Source organism: Molothrus ater, chromosome 17 (genome assembly GCF_012460135.2).
Source record: "Molothrus ater isolate BHLD 08-10-18 breed brown headed cowbird chromosome 17, BPBGC_Mater_1.1, whole genome shotgun sequence".
Taxonomy (NCBI): Eukaryota; Metazoa; Chordata; class Aves; order Passeriformes; family Icteridae; genus Molothrus; species Molothrus ater.
In genome coordinates, this window is record NC_050494.2 from 9,330,975 (window position 1) to 9,348,569 (window position 17,595).

General features: G+C 49.2%; 1 protein-coding gene across 1 annotated transcript in view; it reads right to left on the reverse strand.

The window, feature by feature from the left end:
- COL20A1 (collagen type XX alpha 1 chain) overlaps positions 1-17,595 on the reverse strand; it is a 49,312-nt gene that overhangs the window by 29,197 nt on the left and 2,520 nt on the right. Inside the window, 15 exon segments of the mRNA XM_036395636.2 lie at positions 933-1,065; positions 2,138-2,280; positions 2,813-2,942; positions 3,541-3,680; positions 4,608-4,731; positions 6,358-6,503; positions 6,975-7,104; positions 7,691-7,863; positions 9,126-9,290; positions 11,603-11,767; positions 11,942-12,061; positions 13,037-13,192; positions 14,412-14,612; positions 15,513-15,662; positions 15,888-16,031. Of these exon segments, the coding sequence (XP_036251529.1) occupies positions 933-1,065; positions 2,138-2,280; positions 2,813-2,942; positions 3,541-3,680; positions 4,608-4,731; positions 6,358-6,503; positions 6,975-7,104; positions 7,691-7,863; positions 9,126-9,290; positions 11,603-11,767; positions 11,942-12,061; positions 13,037-13,192; positions 14,412-14,612; positions 15,513-15,662; positions 15,888-16,031 (2,220 nt within the window).

Consider the following 17,595-nt stretch of genomic DNA (forward strand, 5'->3'; position numbering starts at 1 on the left):
CACTGTCACGTTCATTGTGCTGGGCTGAGAGAGCTCCTCTGACACCTCATAATTCAGAGCTTAAAACGTAGTAATTAATTTTCCTACAGCCTCCAAACAGCTCTAATTGTCCTCTTGTCATCATATATCAGTAGGATGCTTGCTTTTCTTTTTTTCTTTGCCAGTATGCAGCTCCAAGGTACTTGTCTGAGGTCGTTTCCAATAAAAATGGTTTTATTATTTATTATTAATAAAACCTGAGCCTCTTATTCCAAGATTGCCATTTACTTCAAGCTTCATAAGCTCAACATCAGCCTAAAAGAGTTCATTCTGCAGAGAAGGATGAGATCTGAGAGGGGAGGGAGGACTGCTGGTGTTGAGTGTTCCACTTCCAACAAAGCCATTTTAAAGGCAATATTAATTAACAGGACCTGTGGGAGTGCCACTTTTAACCTCATATCCTGCCTGTACAAAGCCAGATTTAGACAATGCTTCCAGGCAGAGTGTGCCTGCAGGATTGCCTCCCAAATCTGTAAATGCCCTCAGTGAGGCACAGCTCAGCAATGACAGAGCTCAGGAAATCCTCACCCTCCCTACAGGCAATATTTTATGAACAAGAACCATTCCTTAGGCAGCACAGGGACACGTTCAGCTGGACACCCTTGGAATTTCCATCCATGCACTACACTGAGGCAGGGGAGGGATGAAATGTGCTCCACATGGAACACGTGCAGGGATTATCAGTGTGATGGGATTGTCCAGCCTCTTGTTCTCGGGACAGACTGAGAACATTTTCAGACAGAAGCCTAAATAAACATCTCTAGCTTTTTTCAGACATTTGGGTTGGTGTTTTTAGAGCTGGAGGAGACCAGTCTGAGCTGCAGACGTGCTGAGCTGTGAGGGTTCCCCTGCCCTGTCACCCCTGGGCTGTGATCCCAGCACTGGTCACTTACTGGTCCTGTGGTGGACAGACACAGTGTCACTTCGAGCACCATCCTTGTAGTAGGCCCAGATGGATATTTTGTAGTCAGTGTTCTTCTGCAGGCCGGGCAGGACGGCTGTGGCCACATTTCCAGCCAGGGAGAGCTGCACAAGGAGAGAGAGGACAGGAGTCAGCCCCACTGCCAGGATCCCCAGGCTGCTCCATGCCCCCCAGCTGCCTGGCTCACAGGTTGTCCCTAGGCACAAGTGAGTTAACACCAGGCTTTGGGGCCAAAGTTTGGGGTTGCACACGTGTTAGCAAAGGCAAAATTGCAGCTGTGAATAGTGCAGAGCAGAGGCCTGTGCATGGCAGCCCAGGGATGACCAGCAGCTCCTGCACACCACAACACAGAGCTCTGACACAAGGCAGTGCCTGCCTGGAGCACAGAGTCCCTCTGATGAGCTTCCAGCTTCTAGGGGAGCTGGGGACAGAAGCCCCAGAACCCCTCTATTCCAGCCCAAATAGAAATTATTTGGTCTCACTCATTGCAGGAGAGACTTGAGCATTAAGCCTAGATTTCAACTGCTGTTTGACCTCATACTGAAAATAGGGGCTTCAGATGGAAGAGGGCACCTGGTCCATCCCTGCCACACCTGAACCAGCTCTGTCTCTGCTCATTCTCCTCTGTGTGCTCCTTACTTGGCCCTCATCCTTCCCAAAGAGCAGTGTCCCAAAAATACCAGTGCTTCCTAGCACTGAGGAGAAGAGAAAATGCTTCACCTTCTTAGAAGCAATGCCTCCAGCTATAAATACTTGAGTGCTGTCTTTTTCTTACCCACAACATCTTGACATTGGGGACTGGTGATCCTCTGCAAGCCCAGATCTTTTTCTACTGAATTGCTTCTTAGCTATTTGTTCTACATCCTGTATACCTATGGTTAATTATTCCTGCCTAAGCTTAATACTTTCTGCTTGTCCCTATTAAATTTCATCCTTGAGGTTTCCCAGAACACTTCTGCAATCTTCCCAGAGCCTGCAGGACTCTGCCCTGCTGTCCCTCCTGCTTCCAGCCCTCAAGGTGACTGCTCCACTGAAAGCCAGAGCCAGCAGGGATCCTGCTGAACTGTTCAATTGCTGGAGTGCATTTCCCTGAATCGTTTCACACAGCTCTCTGCCACTCCAGCAGGTGAGCTCAGAGCCAGCCCAGCCTCCCCAGAGCTGTGTGTGGGCTCATACCTCCTGAGGCTTCTCTCCGCTGGCTGTGCTCCACTTGATCTGATAGACAACCACGTCCGAGGCAGCGACAGCTTCCCACTGCAGGCGGAGGCTGCTCCCAGAGAGCTCAGTGACCTTCAGAGCGCGAGGAGGGGGCACCTTCACTGAGGGGAGCACAAGGAACACGAGCTGAAGAGCAGGCTCTGACAGCACCTTGTCAGAGCCAGGGTGGGGAGCAGATGGCTGGGGAGCAGAACATCACCCAAGCAGATGTGTGAGGCCAGCCTGTCTGTCGCTTCTTCAGACCCATGTGACAACAGTCATCAGGACAGACGGGATAAATTATTTTTAAAGCCCTAATTAAGACAGGTTATCTCGTTTATGGGGAGCACAGATATCACATTGGTTTTGTAAAGGGAAGAAGGCTAGGAGGGCTCTCAAGGATGCAGAGGTTAGTGATACATCATGCTTTTCTTCATTTGCTTCTTTTCTTTATCCCTTCCACCTCATTTTGAGCATAACACAGTTGGACATATTCCACACACAAAGAACAGCAGCCATCTGTGCTCTGTGGAAGGGTTTTGGCCACGAGCTGCTGGGGCCAGTCTGCAAAACTGGCCCAAGCAAGTTCAGAGACACACAAACAAACTTTGTCACCTCTTACTGAGATCAGAAGTATTTTCATTCCTTACTTACAGGTGGTGACATTGCCAGTAATTGGAAAGGAGTCCCCTTCATCATATGTGGATCTGACGCTGATGAAGTATTGTGTGAGGGAGGACAGAGGTCTCAGGACAGTGGATGTTGCAGTGCCAGGAACTTCCACCTGCATGAGGGAGTTGGGTGAGTATTGTAAGACAGAGGCTGAGACGCCTGGTCTTGGTCAGCCTGAAGAAAAAGAGACACTTTATTGCAGCCTTTCAGTATTTAAAGGGAGCTTGTTAAACAGATGGGAACAGACAATTTCAGCAAGGCCTGTTGCTATAGGACAAGGGGTCCTGGCTTTAAACTAAAAGAGGTAGATTCAGATGAGGTATAGAAGAATTTTACAACAAAAGTGGTAAAACACTGGCATGGGCTACCCAGAGAGGCAGTGGATGCCCCATCCCTGGAAAAATTCCAGGCCAGATTGGATGGGGATCTGAGCAACCTGAACTAGCTGAAGATGTCTCTGCTCACTGCAGGGGAGTTGAACTAGATGGATGGATGGATGGATGGATGTCCCTTCCAACCCAAACCATCCAGTGACTCTAGGGGTACAGCTGCAGAGAGGTCAGCACGTGGTGATAACTGCAGCAAAAGCGCCCATTTCAGAGTTACGACTCTGCCAGCACACCGGCTCTCCCTGCACCATGCTGACGGAGAACAGCACATTATCCAACTCCCCAGGTCTCTCTTCCTCCCCCCAACCCTTGGGGACTCACCTGCCCAGCATTGCCCCCTCTGCTAGAGACATAGGTGAGGTGGTGAGCGCGCACGGCCGGCGCCGCGGGCTCCCAGCTCACCCGCACGGACGCGTGGCTCAGCTCTGAGAAGCTCAGGTACCTGGGAGGACTCAAGGCCACTGCAACAACAGTTAGTGACAGCACTCCCAGCCCTCACAGCCTGCACAAATGCCACCCACTGCCTCCTGCTGCTCTTAGATGATCCCAGCTTGAACTAAGGGGCTCGTTCATTATGCAGGAAAATATTCCCTTTATTCACTGTGATGCCTTGTGAAAGCTGACCTAGAAGAGAGGCTAGGCAGAGTTAAAGAATAAAGTTGGAATTTATTAGAAGGCCTCCATGGATACACCTTAGGCAGCCCAGCTAGGGCAGCACCCAAGATGAACCAAAATGGTCACAAAATGCACGACAGTCACAAGTTCTCTCACTTTTATAAGTTCTGCTCCATTTGCATATTGGAGTTAATTATCCAATTATAGCTTTAGCTTGTGAAGTCCCATCCTTCTTGTTTTTCTCTCTTCAGTCCATTGTTGTTTATGTTCTTAGGCCTGAGATTTGGATCATTTTTCTTTGGTCCCCAGCTAGAGAAGGAATTGCTTTGTCTAGCTACTCTGTGAAGAGAGCTTCCTATTTCCTAATATGAAAATCAGATCTACACACTAAAGCAGTACAGAATCAGAAAAATATAAAAGTTAAAACCTGAGGCATCAACTATCACATGCACATCTGGAAGGTTATGAAGGGCTGCCATAGGTTTAGGTGAGGAAACAGCCAGATGATTGCCTTTCCCCCCCCCAGACAACAAAGACTTCAAGGAACATCTCTTTCAGGGGTCCTTTACTACCAGGGGAACACCACTCCTTTTTCACAGCTTACCCTGCAACTAGAGATCCCCTTGGGGACCAATATTTGCTTCAGATCCAGCAGAAAAGAGGTAGCTGTGTGTACAAGCCACATGCACAATATGGGAAGCACCTCACTGAACACATCTCTCCCACCTTGAGTATTTAATAACAGCTCAGTCAGCAGCAGCAGCAGCACTTACAGGTGGTTTCCTGGATGCTGGCTGGATCACTGGCATCTTCCCCATACATGGCATACACTGCAACAGAGTACCCCGTGCTGGGGGACAGCCCCTCCAGCAGCACCTCGGGCTGGGTCACCTTCACCTGCCAACAGAGAGGGGGTTTAGGGTACCCTTCAGCTCTAGGGTACCTCCCAATGCATTAAAGACAGCAGGACCTTACAGAGACACAGGCCAAGGACCCTTTGGTTACAGTAAGGGGACATCTCCACTCTAGAATGGACTTAGAATCATAGTGTCACAGAATATCCCAAGCTGGAAGGGACCAACAAGGATCAGCAGAGTCCAAATCCTGTTCCTGAACAGGAAAACCCCAAGAACCCCACCACGTCCCTGAGAGTGTTGCACAAATTCTCTTTGACCCCTGTCACCCTGCTGCTGTGACCATCCCATGCTCAACCACCCCTGGGGTAAGGAATCCTTTCTTGATATCCCCCCCAAACCTGTCCTGACACAGCTCCAGCTGCTCCCTCGGCTGCTGTCACACGGAGCAGAGATGGGAGCTCCCCTCCCTTCCCCTCGATGATGCCTCCTGTCATTCTCCTGCTCTCCAGCCCCTTCCCCACCTGGGCAGGTGCTCTGCAGTGCTCTGCCCCTCTGGCACCCAGCCCTTGGGGATGCACAGCACCTCCTCCACACCCTGCTCTGCAGAGCCCTGAGTCCCTCACACCAAAACGCTGCTGCTGCTCTGGCTTGGATCGGGGGCATCCAAGAGCTGTGATCCTGCTTTTCTCAGAGCCACGGGAAGCTGTGGCAGGAGCGCTGCCGGGCTGCTGCCATCTGCTGCCAGCACAGCACGGGCACAGCCCTGGTCCCGCTGCCTTGAGCTGCGGAAAGCCACCACGGGGACATTGAGGAGGCTGCGCCCATTTGAGCACAGCTTATAAGAAGGTGGGAACATTTTAATGCTGGTTTTGCAGACATCCCATAGGTGTGGAGCATTGCACTCCTGCAGGGAGTAGGTCAGGTAACTGTGGAAATGTTTTGGCATGCTGAAATGCAAATTTGAATGTTGGTGTTGTTCAAGTGTTCTGAATCTTATAAAAATCCCATGATCATGCCCTGGAAGCAGAGTATTCATTGTTCTGTTTTGAAAACCATCCTGCAATTGTCCCTATTGCTGTGCATTCAAAGGGGGAATCTCAGTCAATGAGGCAATAAATGTTCCTCCCCACTCACTTTGTTTTTTTTTAAATTCATATCGTCAACCTACAGGTACTCCAGATAAGGCATTAACATGCACAACAAAGGGTTCTTAGTTGTTTCTAAGGATTTTCCATTCATCAAGCATTGTTTTATTCATCTGCAGTGTCATAGGTCTGTTTTCAGGTGTCAGCAAAATCTACCCTAACACATTTTCAATTAACATTTAAAGATACACACAGTCAAGATGTTTATGTACAGCCTCGAGGATGCAGTGATTACACTTGGGGCTGCAAGGATGTGAGTTCAGTGCCTGAGTTTCCAGGGCCCCAGGAGGCAGCCAGATCTCTCCCTTGACTTAATTTCCCACATGAAACCCTCAAAGTTAGAAATCACTTTGAGACAAACCATTGAAAAAAGAATCTTATATGAAAGCTGTTTCTGACAATAATTCTGATACATTTTTTTTCTTTGACCACACGATACCAATTGCCAATGCTTAGAGCTAGCACTAAACTCAGCCCAAACAGAGAAAAAACAATGTTATCACCATTGTCACAAACTCTACCTCTGCTGTATAGTCCTCTGCTCCATCAGGGGCTGCAGAGCAGAGCACCAGGTAGTGTGTGGCTCCCTGGGCTGCTTCCCAGCTCAGCCTCAGACTGTTGTGGCTCAGCTCAGACACACGCAGGGAGCGAGGGGAAGATAAAGGCACTAAAGAGAAAAATAAGGCACAAAGGTACCTTCAGTGAATGAGGTCTGAAACAACTCAAAACCCAGGGGACACCTGGCTTTGCAACAGCTACTGCAAGCTGCTGGTCACTTACCCCATGTCTAACAGTCTCTATGCTACAGAGAGTTTAATTCACTTGGAGACCATGGATTGAAAACTTTTAAAAAAGCAGCAAAGAGTTGCAATATATTCCTAGCAGGGTGTGTTACTGCCACATTCTGCTTTGCAGAATGACAGAGGTGGAAAGGACCCCTGCCCAACCAGCTGCTCAAAGAACAGGTTGCTCAAGGAGTCTTGTCTGGTTGAGTTCTGAGCATCTCCACAGATGAGAGATGAAATGAGCTCTCTCCAAAGAGAGCTGTAGGCAGGCTGAACGTGAGCTGGGAAATACCCAGGGCAGGCTGCAGTGTGAGGTGGCCAGAGCAGCCATCAGCACAGTTCTCTCTACTCACAGGTGGAGGTGACTCCTCTCAGCCCGTCCCCCGCGGCGCTGTCGTACACAGGGATCACCGACACCAGGTACTCGGTGTGCGAGGTCAGGTTGGACAGCTGCAGGGAGGACTCTGCTCCCTCTAGAACCACCTGCAAGCACAAGGCAGGGCTGTCAGGGCAGGGAGGTGCTGCTGCTCTTCAGTGGAACAGCTGAAGTGGACATCCCTGGCCAGTGTGGCTCCCCCGTGGCAGATCTGTGCCCAGAAACGTGAAGTGCAGCTCCCTCGGTGCTTTGTGCTCGGTAAATCTCTCCAAAACACAGAGGTGAGAGGCAGGAAGGATTGCTGTCCTCTAAGCCTGGATCTGTGCAAACACTGAGCATAAAACTCTAGTCATGCTCTCACTGAAATCAATGGAAATTCATCCACAACTTGGATTTGCTTTTTTTAATCATATCCATCACAGATGAGTATCCTTGGACAGAGCTCTGTACCCGAGTGTCCTCTTTGAGTCAAAACACATGATTTAGGGAGGGGATAACACTGGCTAAGAGAAAAATCAACCTTGCCACCCTATTACCTCATCACATTTATACTCATTGTACATTTAATTTAATCTCTGGCTTAACTGATGTCCCACTCCCACCCTCCTTTTGTCCACCCAAGCCTACACTTTAATTCCCAGCCACCATCTGGAATCTGTGGCAGTCTCAGGTGTCCAGGGAAAGGTCTCTCACCTCTTTGGGGGTGCCACCCTTGGATGGATAATACACAACCCTGTATTTCTTTGGTGGTCTCAGAGGAGGGCTCCAGGCCAAGTGCATGCTCTTGGAGGTCACAGCAGATATTTTCAGGTCAGTTGGGCTGAGCTGGGGACCCGTGCTCACAGGGGTGTCTTTCACAGCGCTGCCTAGGAATTAAAAACACAGTTATTTTCTTACATTCACACTTCTCATGCCAAACATACTTTCCAGCTCATAAATATGAGTGACATTTTTCAAATCAAGTTGCAGTCTCCTTCCCTATAGAGTAGAGAAACTGTTCCAGACTGCTCTGAAATAAATATTTTAAAACTGGGTGTACAGAGAACATAAATACTCCATAAAGAGCAGGCTGTGTATTTTGCTGGGTGCTGCAAATAATTCTTCAACACAAGTCTGTGTTCCTCAATCACAAAAATTTGCCAAAATTACCTAGCAAAAATTACTTTGGTTTCTTTTTGAAGAAGCTAATTTTTCTTCAGCTTAACCTTCATCTTTGTAAAATGTCTAATTATATGAAATACAAATCAATAAGAATAAATGAATTTATTTACATGAATGTCCAGAGCATTAAAATAAAATTATGTTTGAAATTTAGATGTTCCCATTCTGCTTAGGTCAATCTTAGAGCAAACAGAGATAGAAATATGTACACGATATTTCTCCTGAGGATCTAGCCTAACATCTGGAGGGGTTCTTCATGGTTTTCATAACGCAAACTGCTCCCTAGCTAAGGAAAGAAATGGTTGCTTGATTTGAACTTGAAAATGCCTTGGAGATCCAACATCCAAAGTTTAGTGGAGGAAAAAAGAAATGCATATATGTGTTTTATCATCTCCTCATCCTACCTCCACATTTACCCCATACTCTTTCTGTAGTATATTTTCATACTAGTTCTTCTGCTTTTTCTGCCTCTTTTTGGCTGCAAGAAACTCAGAAAAGGAGATGGATACAACACATTTACCACACCATATGATAAAGGAAGAGAGAAGGAATGTAATGGTAATTCCCTATAATGGTAATTGCGGTCATTAGGTGATTTTCTCCTCCAAGAGGAAGGGGCATGGTGAGCAGCAGTGTGGGGGGATAGAATATAAGAAAAATAAAGATATTGCAGAAAGTATTCTCAGCCCTAAGGAGTTGCAGCTGGGCCAATTACCAAAGATTAGGAGCAGGCCTGACTTTAACAGGCCACAACCTGTGTGACCAATGAGAAGATGAGTGCTATAAAAGAGTGGGGTGGTTGGTTGAGAAGGGAATTCGAGTTGGTTGGCTACTTTGTGAAGAAGAAAAGTCAGTGCTCTGAGGAGCTGCCCACCAAGAAGGTGTGAAACTTTTGCGATAAGGGGACAACGGCATGGAACCCCTGCAACAAGACGACAACACAGCAGGAAGGGAGGCCCCACTTCACCTGCGGTTTCCTTGTGGCTCCTCTCCTTGATCCTGGTGCACAGGACCCGTGTGAGCTTGCCCACCAGGGAGCTGAGCAGGGGGAAGTCCAGCACGTTGTAGACGGTGAGCTCCAGCGGCTCCGAGGCCACCTGCCGCAGCTCCGCCTCGTCCGCGTTCTTCACCCCTGCCGCCAGAGAACCAGCAGGAGTTAATAGTGAGCAATGAGGGTAAACTTGACTTAGCCATAGCAAATCTAGGGTTGGTATATGCTGTGCCAGCCACCGCGGTCATACAGGAGACCCAAATTAACCTTGTAACGGTTTAAAGAGTGGTCACATGTTATCCAAGTAGCTAAGATTAAAAAGCAACTGAGCTGTCACAAGCCCAAGATGCCAATAAGGCCTCCCCATCAAAGAAGATCTTTGAACAACAATTAATTGAACTCCATGAAAGCCAGGGCCCAAACTGGGATTAGATACCCCACTATGCCTGGGCCTAATCTTGATGCTTACCCCTACTAAAGCATCCACCTGAGAACTACAAGCACCAATGCTTAAAACTCCAAGGACTTGGTGGTGCCACTGCCATGAACCCACCTAGAGGAGCTTGTTATGTAATCGATGATCCATGATATAGCTGACCATTCCTTGCCTAAACAGCACACATACCACCGTGCCAGCCCACCTTCCCTGGAAGCCCAACAGTGAGTGCAATAGCCCCACCATGCTAATAAAACAGGTCAAGGTACAGCCTGTGGAATGGAAGCAATGGGCGACATTTTCTAAGTTAGAGCATAACAGCAAAGGGGTATGGAACAACCCCTGGAAGGTGGATTTAGCCTTCCAGCAGGGGGAAGTCCAGCACGCTGTCAACAGTGAGCTCCAGCGGCTCCGAGGCCACCGGCCGCAGCTCCACCTGAGTTTGCACACAACCCCAGCGTGGGGAGAGAGGAGGATCTCTACTCCATGTTTCAGAGGGCCGATTTATTATTTTATTGTATGTATTATATCAAAGGAAAATGATATATTAAAACTCTACTAAAAGAATAGAAAAAAGGATTTCATCAGAAGGGTAGCAAGGAATGGAAAGGAATGATAATAAAATCTTGTGACTGACCAGAGAGTCCGAGACAGCTGGACTGTGATTGGCCATTAATTAAAAACAACCACTGAGACCAATCAAAGACTGCACCTGTTGCATTCCACGGCAGCAGATAATTGTTGTTTACATTTCGTTTCTGAGGCCTCTCAGCTTCTCAGGAGAAAAGATCCTAACAAAAGGATTTTTCATAAACTATGTCCGTGACACCAGGCTGAGAAACGCCCCACACAGGCCTTCATCACCACCCTGCTCTCCCAGCACAGCCTCCCAGGCACCCCACTGGCACAGTGGTGTCTTTTCCTGCAGCAACCACCTCAGCCCAGCCTGGGAAGAGCTTTCAGCTCAGAAGGCTCTTAGTGGCCTGGAGACAGCCTGGTGAATCTTCCTGCTGTTTTCCTGCCTCCTCACCACTTGCAGGCTTGGCTGTCAGAAAGGTAAATGTTTTTCAACCTGAGAGGCAGTTGGCATAAACAGATGAGGGACTGAATGAACAAATAACCATTTTATATTTATGAGGTGCCAGTGCTCCCCACAGAGAGCCTGTTGTTTGTCAGAACATCACATTGCATTTCAATAGTCAGGGATGAGTAAAAAGCAGCCCTTTTATGTAACAGAATTTCTCCATCTCACGGCATCCTCCATCCTTCAGCTCCCCCTCCTCCCTAACTCTCTGCTGACCAAGCTCCACAGTACAATTCATTTTGCTTCCCAGAGCTTGGTTCGAGGTTCCCTAACACTGTCCAAGGAGGCTCAGCAGCTCTCCTCCCTCCATAAATGCCACTTACCTGCATGACCCTATGCAATAAACCCTCACTTGCATGTTCCCAACATAAATTAGCACTTAAACTTTTGAAGATTGCAATTTTAGGGGAGATTTTATGTAACTTTATTGCTCATGTATCAGTCTCCAGCAGACCTCATGTGCTCCTCAAGGCCAGAGCTGCTCAAGGCCATTTTGTGTCTTGGTGTTGCTGGCAGACAGTGAAAAGCAGATAATGTTGTTATTCAGAGAAATGGAAAGTTGTGAGAGGCAGTAATTATACAAGAGGTCCCCTGCCATCCCCAATACAATGTTCTCTTGCCCAATTCCACAGCTGAGAATATTGTTTTCATGGCACTGGTCCTTGAGGCTCCCAAATGTCTTTAGATGGGAGGTGTGCAATCTCTCATGTGAATACTTTCTCCAAAAAAAATATATCCTTTCAAGACACTGCCTGGGCTGAATAAATGAGTTAATTTTCATCTGAGCCACAGTGTAATGAGGTCTCACCCACCACCTCAGTTCTACAGCCTCAGGATGCTTCTGTCAAAGTTAAGGGAACATAACCTTCAATTTGAAGATGACCAAAAATAGGCTGGCTTTGTCCTACAGCTTATCAACAGCTGTGATCTTACCAATGGCAAATATCTCTATGCCCAGGTTTTTCAAGGTCTGAGCAGCCAGGTTGGCATCATCCTGGGATTTCCCATCAGTCAGGAGGATTACCAACTTCTCAGCCTCCAGCCGAGCACCAGCATCTGGTTTCAGATTCTGCTCCAGAACGTGGGTCAGTGCCAGACCTGGGGAGGGGCAGAGATGGAGGTTGTGCCACAGCCTTCCAAAAAAACCCCCATGCCGTTACTGTTTTCCCTGCTCCCCAGTGGCCACAGTCCCCACAGAGCACATTATCCATGGGAACAGCTCCCCCCACTGTGGCTGCACTCGTTATTTAGAGCCCTGCCAGGTGGGGTTACCTGTAAAGGTGTTGCCGCCCTTGTAGCGCAGATTCCTCACGGCCTCCAGCAGCTGCTCCCTCGTGGAGTGAGCACTCAGATCCCACTCTGTCCTGGGGTCACTGCTGTACTGGGACAGCCCTGGGGAAGACAGGAGCCATGGGCATCCAGCCAGCCCAGGGGAGATGCAGGAGGCCCACTCTGGGAACCAGTGTCAGGACTGGCAGGGAAGATGACACCAAATAATGACAGGGACTGGGGGTGAGCACACAGGCTTCTAAGTCCACTTCTCTGCATGGTGCTGAGGAAATAGCATGAAGTTGAGTCAGGGGAGGTTTAGGCTGGATACTGGGAAAAGGTTCTTCCCCCAGAGGGTGGTGGGGCATTGAACAGGTTCCCAGGGTCACAGTCTCAGGCTCACAGAGCTCAAGGAATGTTTGGATAATGCTCTCAGGCACTGGGTGGGATCTTTGGGGTGTTCTGTGCAGGGCCAGGGCTTGGACTCAATGATCCTTTTGAGTTCCTCCCAAATCAGGATATTCCACAGTTCTGTGATTCTCTGGTCCTGCCATGCTTGCAGCAAAGAAATGCCTTAAATCCCACGGGGTACAGGGGTACACACCCCTGTCATGATGATCACAGGTATATGATAAGGTGTCAAGGTGAATCCAGGTCAAACAGTCAGCTGCAAGGGCTGAGAAGGATTTACATCATCCTATTCCATGTACAGCCTGGCTGTCAGCATCACCCAGAGCTGGAAGCAGCCCCATCCCCTGCTGAACTCACAGCAGCCCCAGTGGGGCATTGCCACTGCACCCAGTGCTTTGGTGGCTGAGCACCTCGTCAGAGATGGCAGCAAATCCCAAAAGTATCTCAGCATCACCGCCCAACCTAGGGCTGCCCAAAGACAGCACTGCTGCTCACTGTGCAGATATTTTTCACGGCCACTAGAGGCCAGAGCTTGCTGCCAGATGGGAAAAGCTTCCAAGACCAGCTCAAGGACCTCATCCTAAAGAAATAACAGCTCCCAAGAGGAGCACATCACCACGGGGACAAGAGACCAAGGCCCCTTCAAACATCAACATCCCAAGGTCAGGAAACAGGAGCATGTCCTACCTACTCTGATCTTGTCTTCTGCAATACTGAATGGGGAAATCAAATTGCTCAGGAACTCCTTAATGAGCTTGAAATTGTTGCGCCCGATGCTCCAGGAGCCATCCACAAGCAGGACAATGTCAGTCATGGCAGGAGTGTCACACTGAAACTGGGAGCCTGCAGGGGAAAGGTTGGATATTGAGAGAAACAGTTGTAAGGAGGAAAACCTGCTTCAGCTTTAAGATAAAAATCAAATCTGCTGTGCAAGGCCTTGTCTGGATGGTGGAATGGACCATCTGCCAGTCTGGCACATGTCAGCATCCTGTGAAAACCATGGAGCCAAGGATAACCCATCTCAGCACCTCGAAATGGAGTGGTGTGCAGCTGCACCTCTGCAAAGAAGGGGTTAAAGCTGTCAGGAAGCATGTGCTAACCCAAGCACTGCTCTCTGCAAGCTGTCATCTCCATTCCATCTCTGCTCCAGCCCAGTGCTTCCTTTTATCTAGCTTAAGTCTCCAAGAACTGCAGGTGATTGCTTAATTCCATTCCATCACGAGATCCCCTGTGGGCCACAATTATTTCATGGCTTTATATTAAATCCAATCTCTCAGCAAAAACCTGCTGGCACCATGGATGCTCCAGCTCTGCCTCCCTCCCCACCCCAGGCCTTCAGCTCAGCAGAGGACAAGATAAGGCATTTTGCTAATTGGATGCATCTTCCTTGAGTAATTCTCAGATGGGGAATTTTCCATCTTTGGTGGAGGGGGAAACAGATGATCCCACTGAGATTTATCAGGCTCCAAGGAGGTGTGTCTCCTCTCACAGCCATGGATTTCTACTGGGCCAAAGGGGATGCTCTGGCCCATCCCATTCCCACCATTTCAGCAGAGCTGGGAGCCATCACAGTCTCAACTGAACCTCAAGGCTCCTCATGGATCAGATATCTGTGAAACATGAAGAACAAGCCCAGAAGGAGGAGCAGGCTGGCTAACAAACACCCCTGGTGCTTGGAAAGGAAACACCTTGGAAAGGTCCATGGCTGGGGGTGCTCTGGGGAGGAACACAAATGCTTACGTGAATCTGCCAGAAGCAGGGGGAGATGACAACGTGAAGAGAGAATGGTGCCAAATCAATTAAAATCAATAAATTAAATCATCTGGAAGGAATTTTTGGCCTAACTCCAGCTTTCCTGAGAATTCATGTTGTTCTACAGGATTCCAAATTTCTCCAGTGAGCTCAGACAGCTCCCAGAGCATGAGCTAGGGATTGGAAACACAACCAGCAGCACTGTACTCTGGGGAGGGGGGCAGAGGGTGGGCTGGAAAGCTGGAATTCAGTGAGTGTTAGGGAAAACAGCAGGGGAGAAGGAGCAGGACATGTTTGAACCCCCTCTCACCTCGTCTCAGTGAATCCTTTGGGGTTTTTTCTTTTCCTGGAGGCTCTCGCTCTGCGTTTGCAGGATTGTGCTGGGATGATTTTGGGGCTGTTGGTGCTGTTTCTGTCATGCTGGCCTCCACATTGGGCTGGTTTCTTGTCACTTCTCCTGAGCTCTTTGGCTGAATCCCCTTCTGCCTTTTCCTTTCAGCTCTGTCCTTTGCTGTGCTCCAAAGAGAAAAATCCCCTTGTCCCAAACTGTGTTATCCTCATCCAACCCCACACCTCAGCTCATTTAAACCACATTTGGCACAGGTGCAGGGGGCTCAGAAAGGGTAAAATTCCTACAATTTTATGGAAATAGGTGGATGGACTGTGACCACCTTCATTCACCTCTCTGAGAGGGCTGAATGTGGTCTCAGGAGCTAATGTTAAAAATGGGTCACATCAACAAGTGTGTTGTTCCCATTATCATCAATGACGAAAAACAATGAATGTTTACAAAATATAAATCAGGGAAAACATCCCATGGCACCTCATATCCATTTGCTCTCCAGAGCTCAGCAATCTGTGACTTGCAACCACCCCAAGCTCTAGTGCAAGGCTTTTTGGATTATGGCCCTGGTGGATCTTTCTTCCATCAACATGTGGAATTCCCTTTTGAGCCCATGGAAACATGAGACTCTGTAGTTACATGCAGTCCTCAGCCAGGGAGGTTGAGGAAATCCTTCTTGTAGAGGACCTGCAGGCAGCCTTGGGACACAGAGCTTAGGGAAAAAAGCACCATCAGCTGCTCAGGGAGCAGCTTGTTCTCAAAGGATCCACATTCAGTTAAAGGATGAGTTTGCACCTGCTGAATTTGGATACCTGAACGTGCATTTTCAGCTTGGCTGGGATGAGGGGCAAATATTTTTAGGTGGTTTACTGTGTTTCTGTAGCTAAGAACCGTATGGAAATGATGAGATCAGGCTAGCAAGGCTCACTGTAAGAATATCTCTGGTGAAGGGAGGTTGTGGTGAGAAAATGGGGATGGTTTCAGGGCCAGCTGAATGCCATGGTAGCATGGCACAGGCTGTGGCTAAAAATCAACCCTGTGTGACTCCAGGATGGCGAGAGCACCCACCTGAATGTGACAGGGCAGTGTTCAGGGGTGGTGGGGTGGCCTCAGCCACCCCACTGTGCTCAGCTGCAGAGGAGGTGAGGTTCTTTCCTGATGCAGCTCCTGCGTTCCTGTGGTTGTTTCTAGTCTGGGATGCATTTCTGAGCTCCTCTACTGCAGGAAGACCAAAAATAGAGAAATTGCCCATCTAGAGAGGCCTGTGAGCCACAGTTCCCTCCCTCATTCCCTGGGTTTTCCCCATCTCCCTTTCTAACCTTCCAACCAAAATAGTACCAGGCTCTGGGATTGCCAAGCACTCTGCAGGGAGTGTGCCAGAGCAGCCGCATCCCCAAGAGCCTCAGGAGCTCTGAGTGGTAAAATTTAGCCCTCTCCACTTACTCACAAATTTCCTCTTGGCAAACAGGGCTTCCTGGGAGCCATTGAGCACGTAGACCTGCAGGGTGTATTCCTTGGTGGGGCTTAGCCCTCCCACCGTGGCTTTGGGAGTCTTGGTTTTCAGCATGACTTCTTGCTCCGAGTCCCCTGAGGTGGGATGAAGCCACAGCTCAGAGCCTGTCAGAGCTTAAATTTAAGTTGACAGTAGCAAAAGCAGCACTGAAATGCAGGGAATGTCTGCCTAGGGACTGCAGTCAGCTCCTATTCATACTTTAAATTTTGAGGAGCTCTGATTTTTACTCTTTTTCTTCAATGTAGAGTTGGGAGGATTGAGGTGGGCTTTTTAAATCCCTGGTATGTGCCCAAATTAGAGAATTACTTCCCACCCAGTATGAGTGCAACTCTCACCAGCTTCCCAAGGAGTTGTTGAGTGAAAAGCTGGTGTTCAGAATGTAAAGACTGGCAACTGCTTATGAAAACACCCAGCTGGTTGAGGTCATGTGTGACAAAATGAGGAAGTGACTCGGAGTCTCTGGAGGTCACCAATGGCACTTGGACTCATCTTACCCCAGCTGTGCTGCCTCTGCCCCATCTGTCTCCAAGGGCAGCTGCTGCCTGCAGGGCACAGCTCATTTCTGGGGCTGGCACTGCCTCCAGACCCTTCCACAGCCACGTCCCGAGCTGTTGGACCCTGTCCTGGGACTGGGATGGCTTGAGCAGCCAAGAGCTGGAGCGTTTCTGTGCTGGCAGGGCAGTGAGCAGGGGGAGCAAGGCAGTGACTGCTGCCCAGCACAGAGAGGCACAGCAGCCCCCTAAATCCCTCTGATAGGAGAGGTCTGAAGCTTTGAATGATGGACCCAGCCATCCCTTCGCTCCTTCCTGGGGCTGGAAACTCCCCAGCCTGAGAGGGAAAGCCTCAGGCATGTGCTGCGGGGATTCCCTGCATTCCCGGGATGCTCATCAATCTCTGCTGAGCTGAGGCTCTGGGGAGGAGCAGGGCAGGCAAGGAATGAGAAACCTGCTGCTCCAGCCCGGGAAACAGGTGGGGGCTGAGATAAAATGGTGGATGATCACAGGAGCTGCCGCCCTGCACTCCTGCTCCCTTTCCGGGCTCACTGGGAAAGCGACTGGGAACCAAACGCCAGCCACGACCGAGGATGGCTCAGCCCCTCCTCCCTGCTGGGGGACATTGTGTCCTTCCAACACAACCAGGTTCAACATCTGAAGTCAGGGAGTAGGGGTAGGGAGCTGGAGGGATGAGCCTACCCATGCAAATAGGGTCAGAGGCTTCCCATGCCATGTCCCTGCAGTGGTGGCAGAGCTGGGAGCTCCACAGAAGAGCCAGGCAAGGAACCTGTTTCATTTTTGTCTCACAGAGCCCCAAAGAACAGTGTTTCTGGCTAAACCTTTCCCCTAGGATGAAGAGGGCGAAATTCCTCTCTTTCCTCTGAAGGAGTGAAAAAGGGACAGTGCCTGCATTGGGTAGCACTACTGACAGCTCCCACGGTGCCCAGAGAGGCTCCTTGTCACCGTGAAACCAACCCTTGGAAACCAACCAGCCCAGTGAAACCAACCCTCAGAGCCAGAGCAGGCTGTGGGTAACTCCCTCTGCCTTGTCTCTATTCCCCCAAAGTCTCAATAATGCTCATTTCTCAATAATGCTCATTTCTCATTTTTAGGTGCTGTTGTGCTCCAGGTGGAGCTCAGTCCT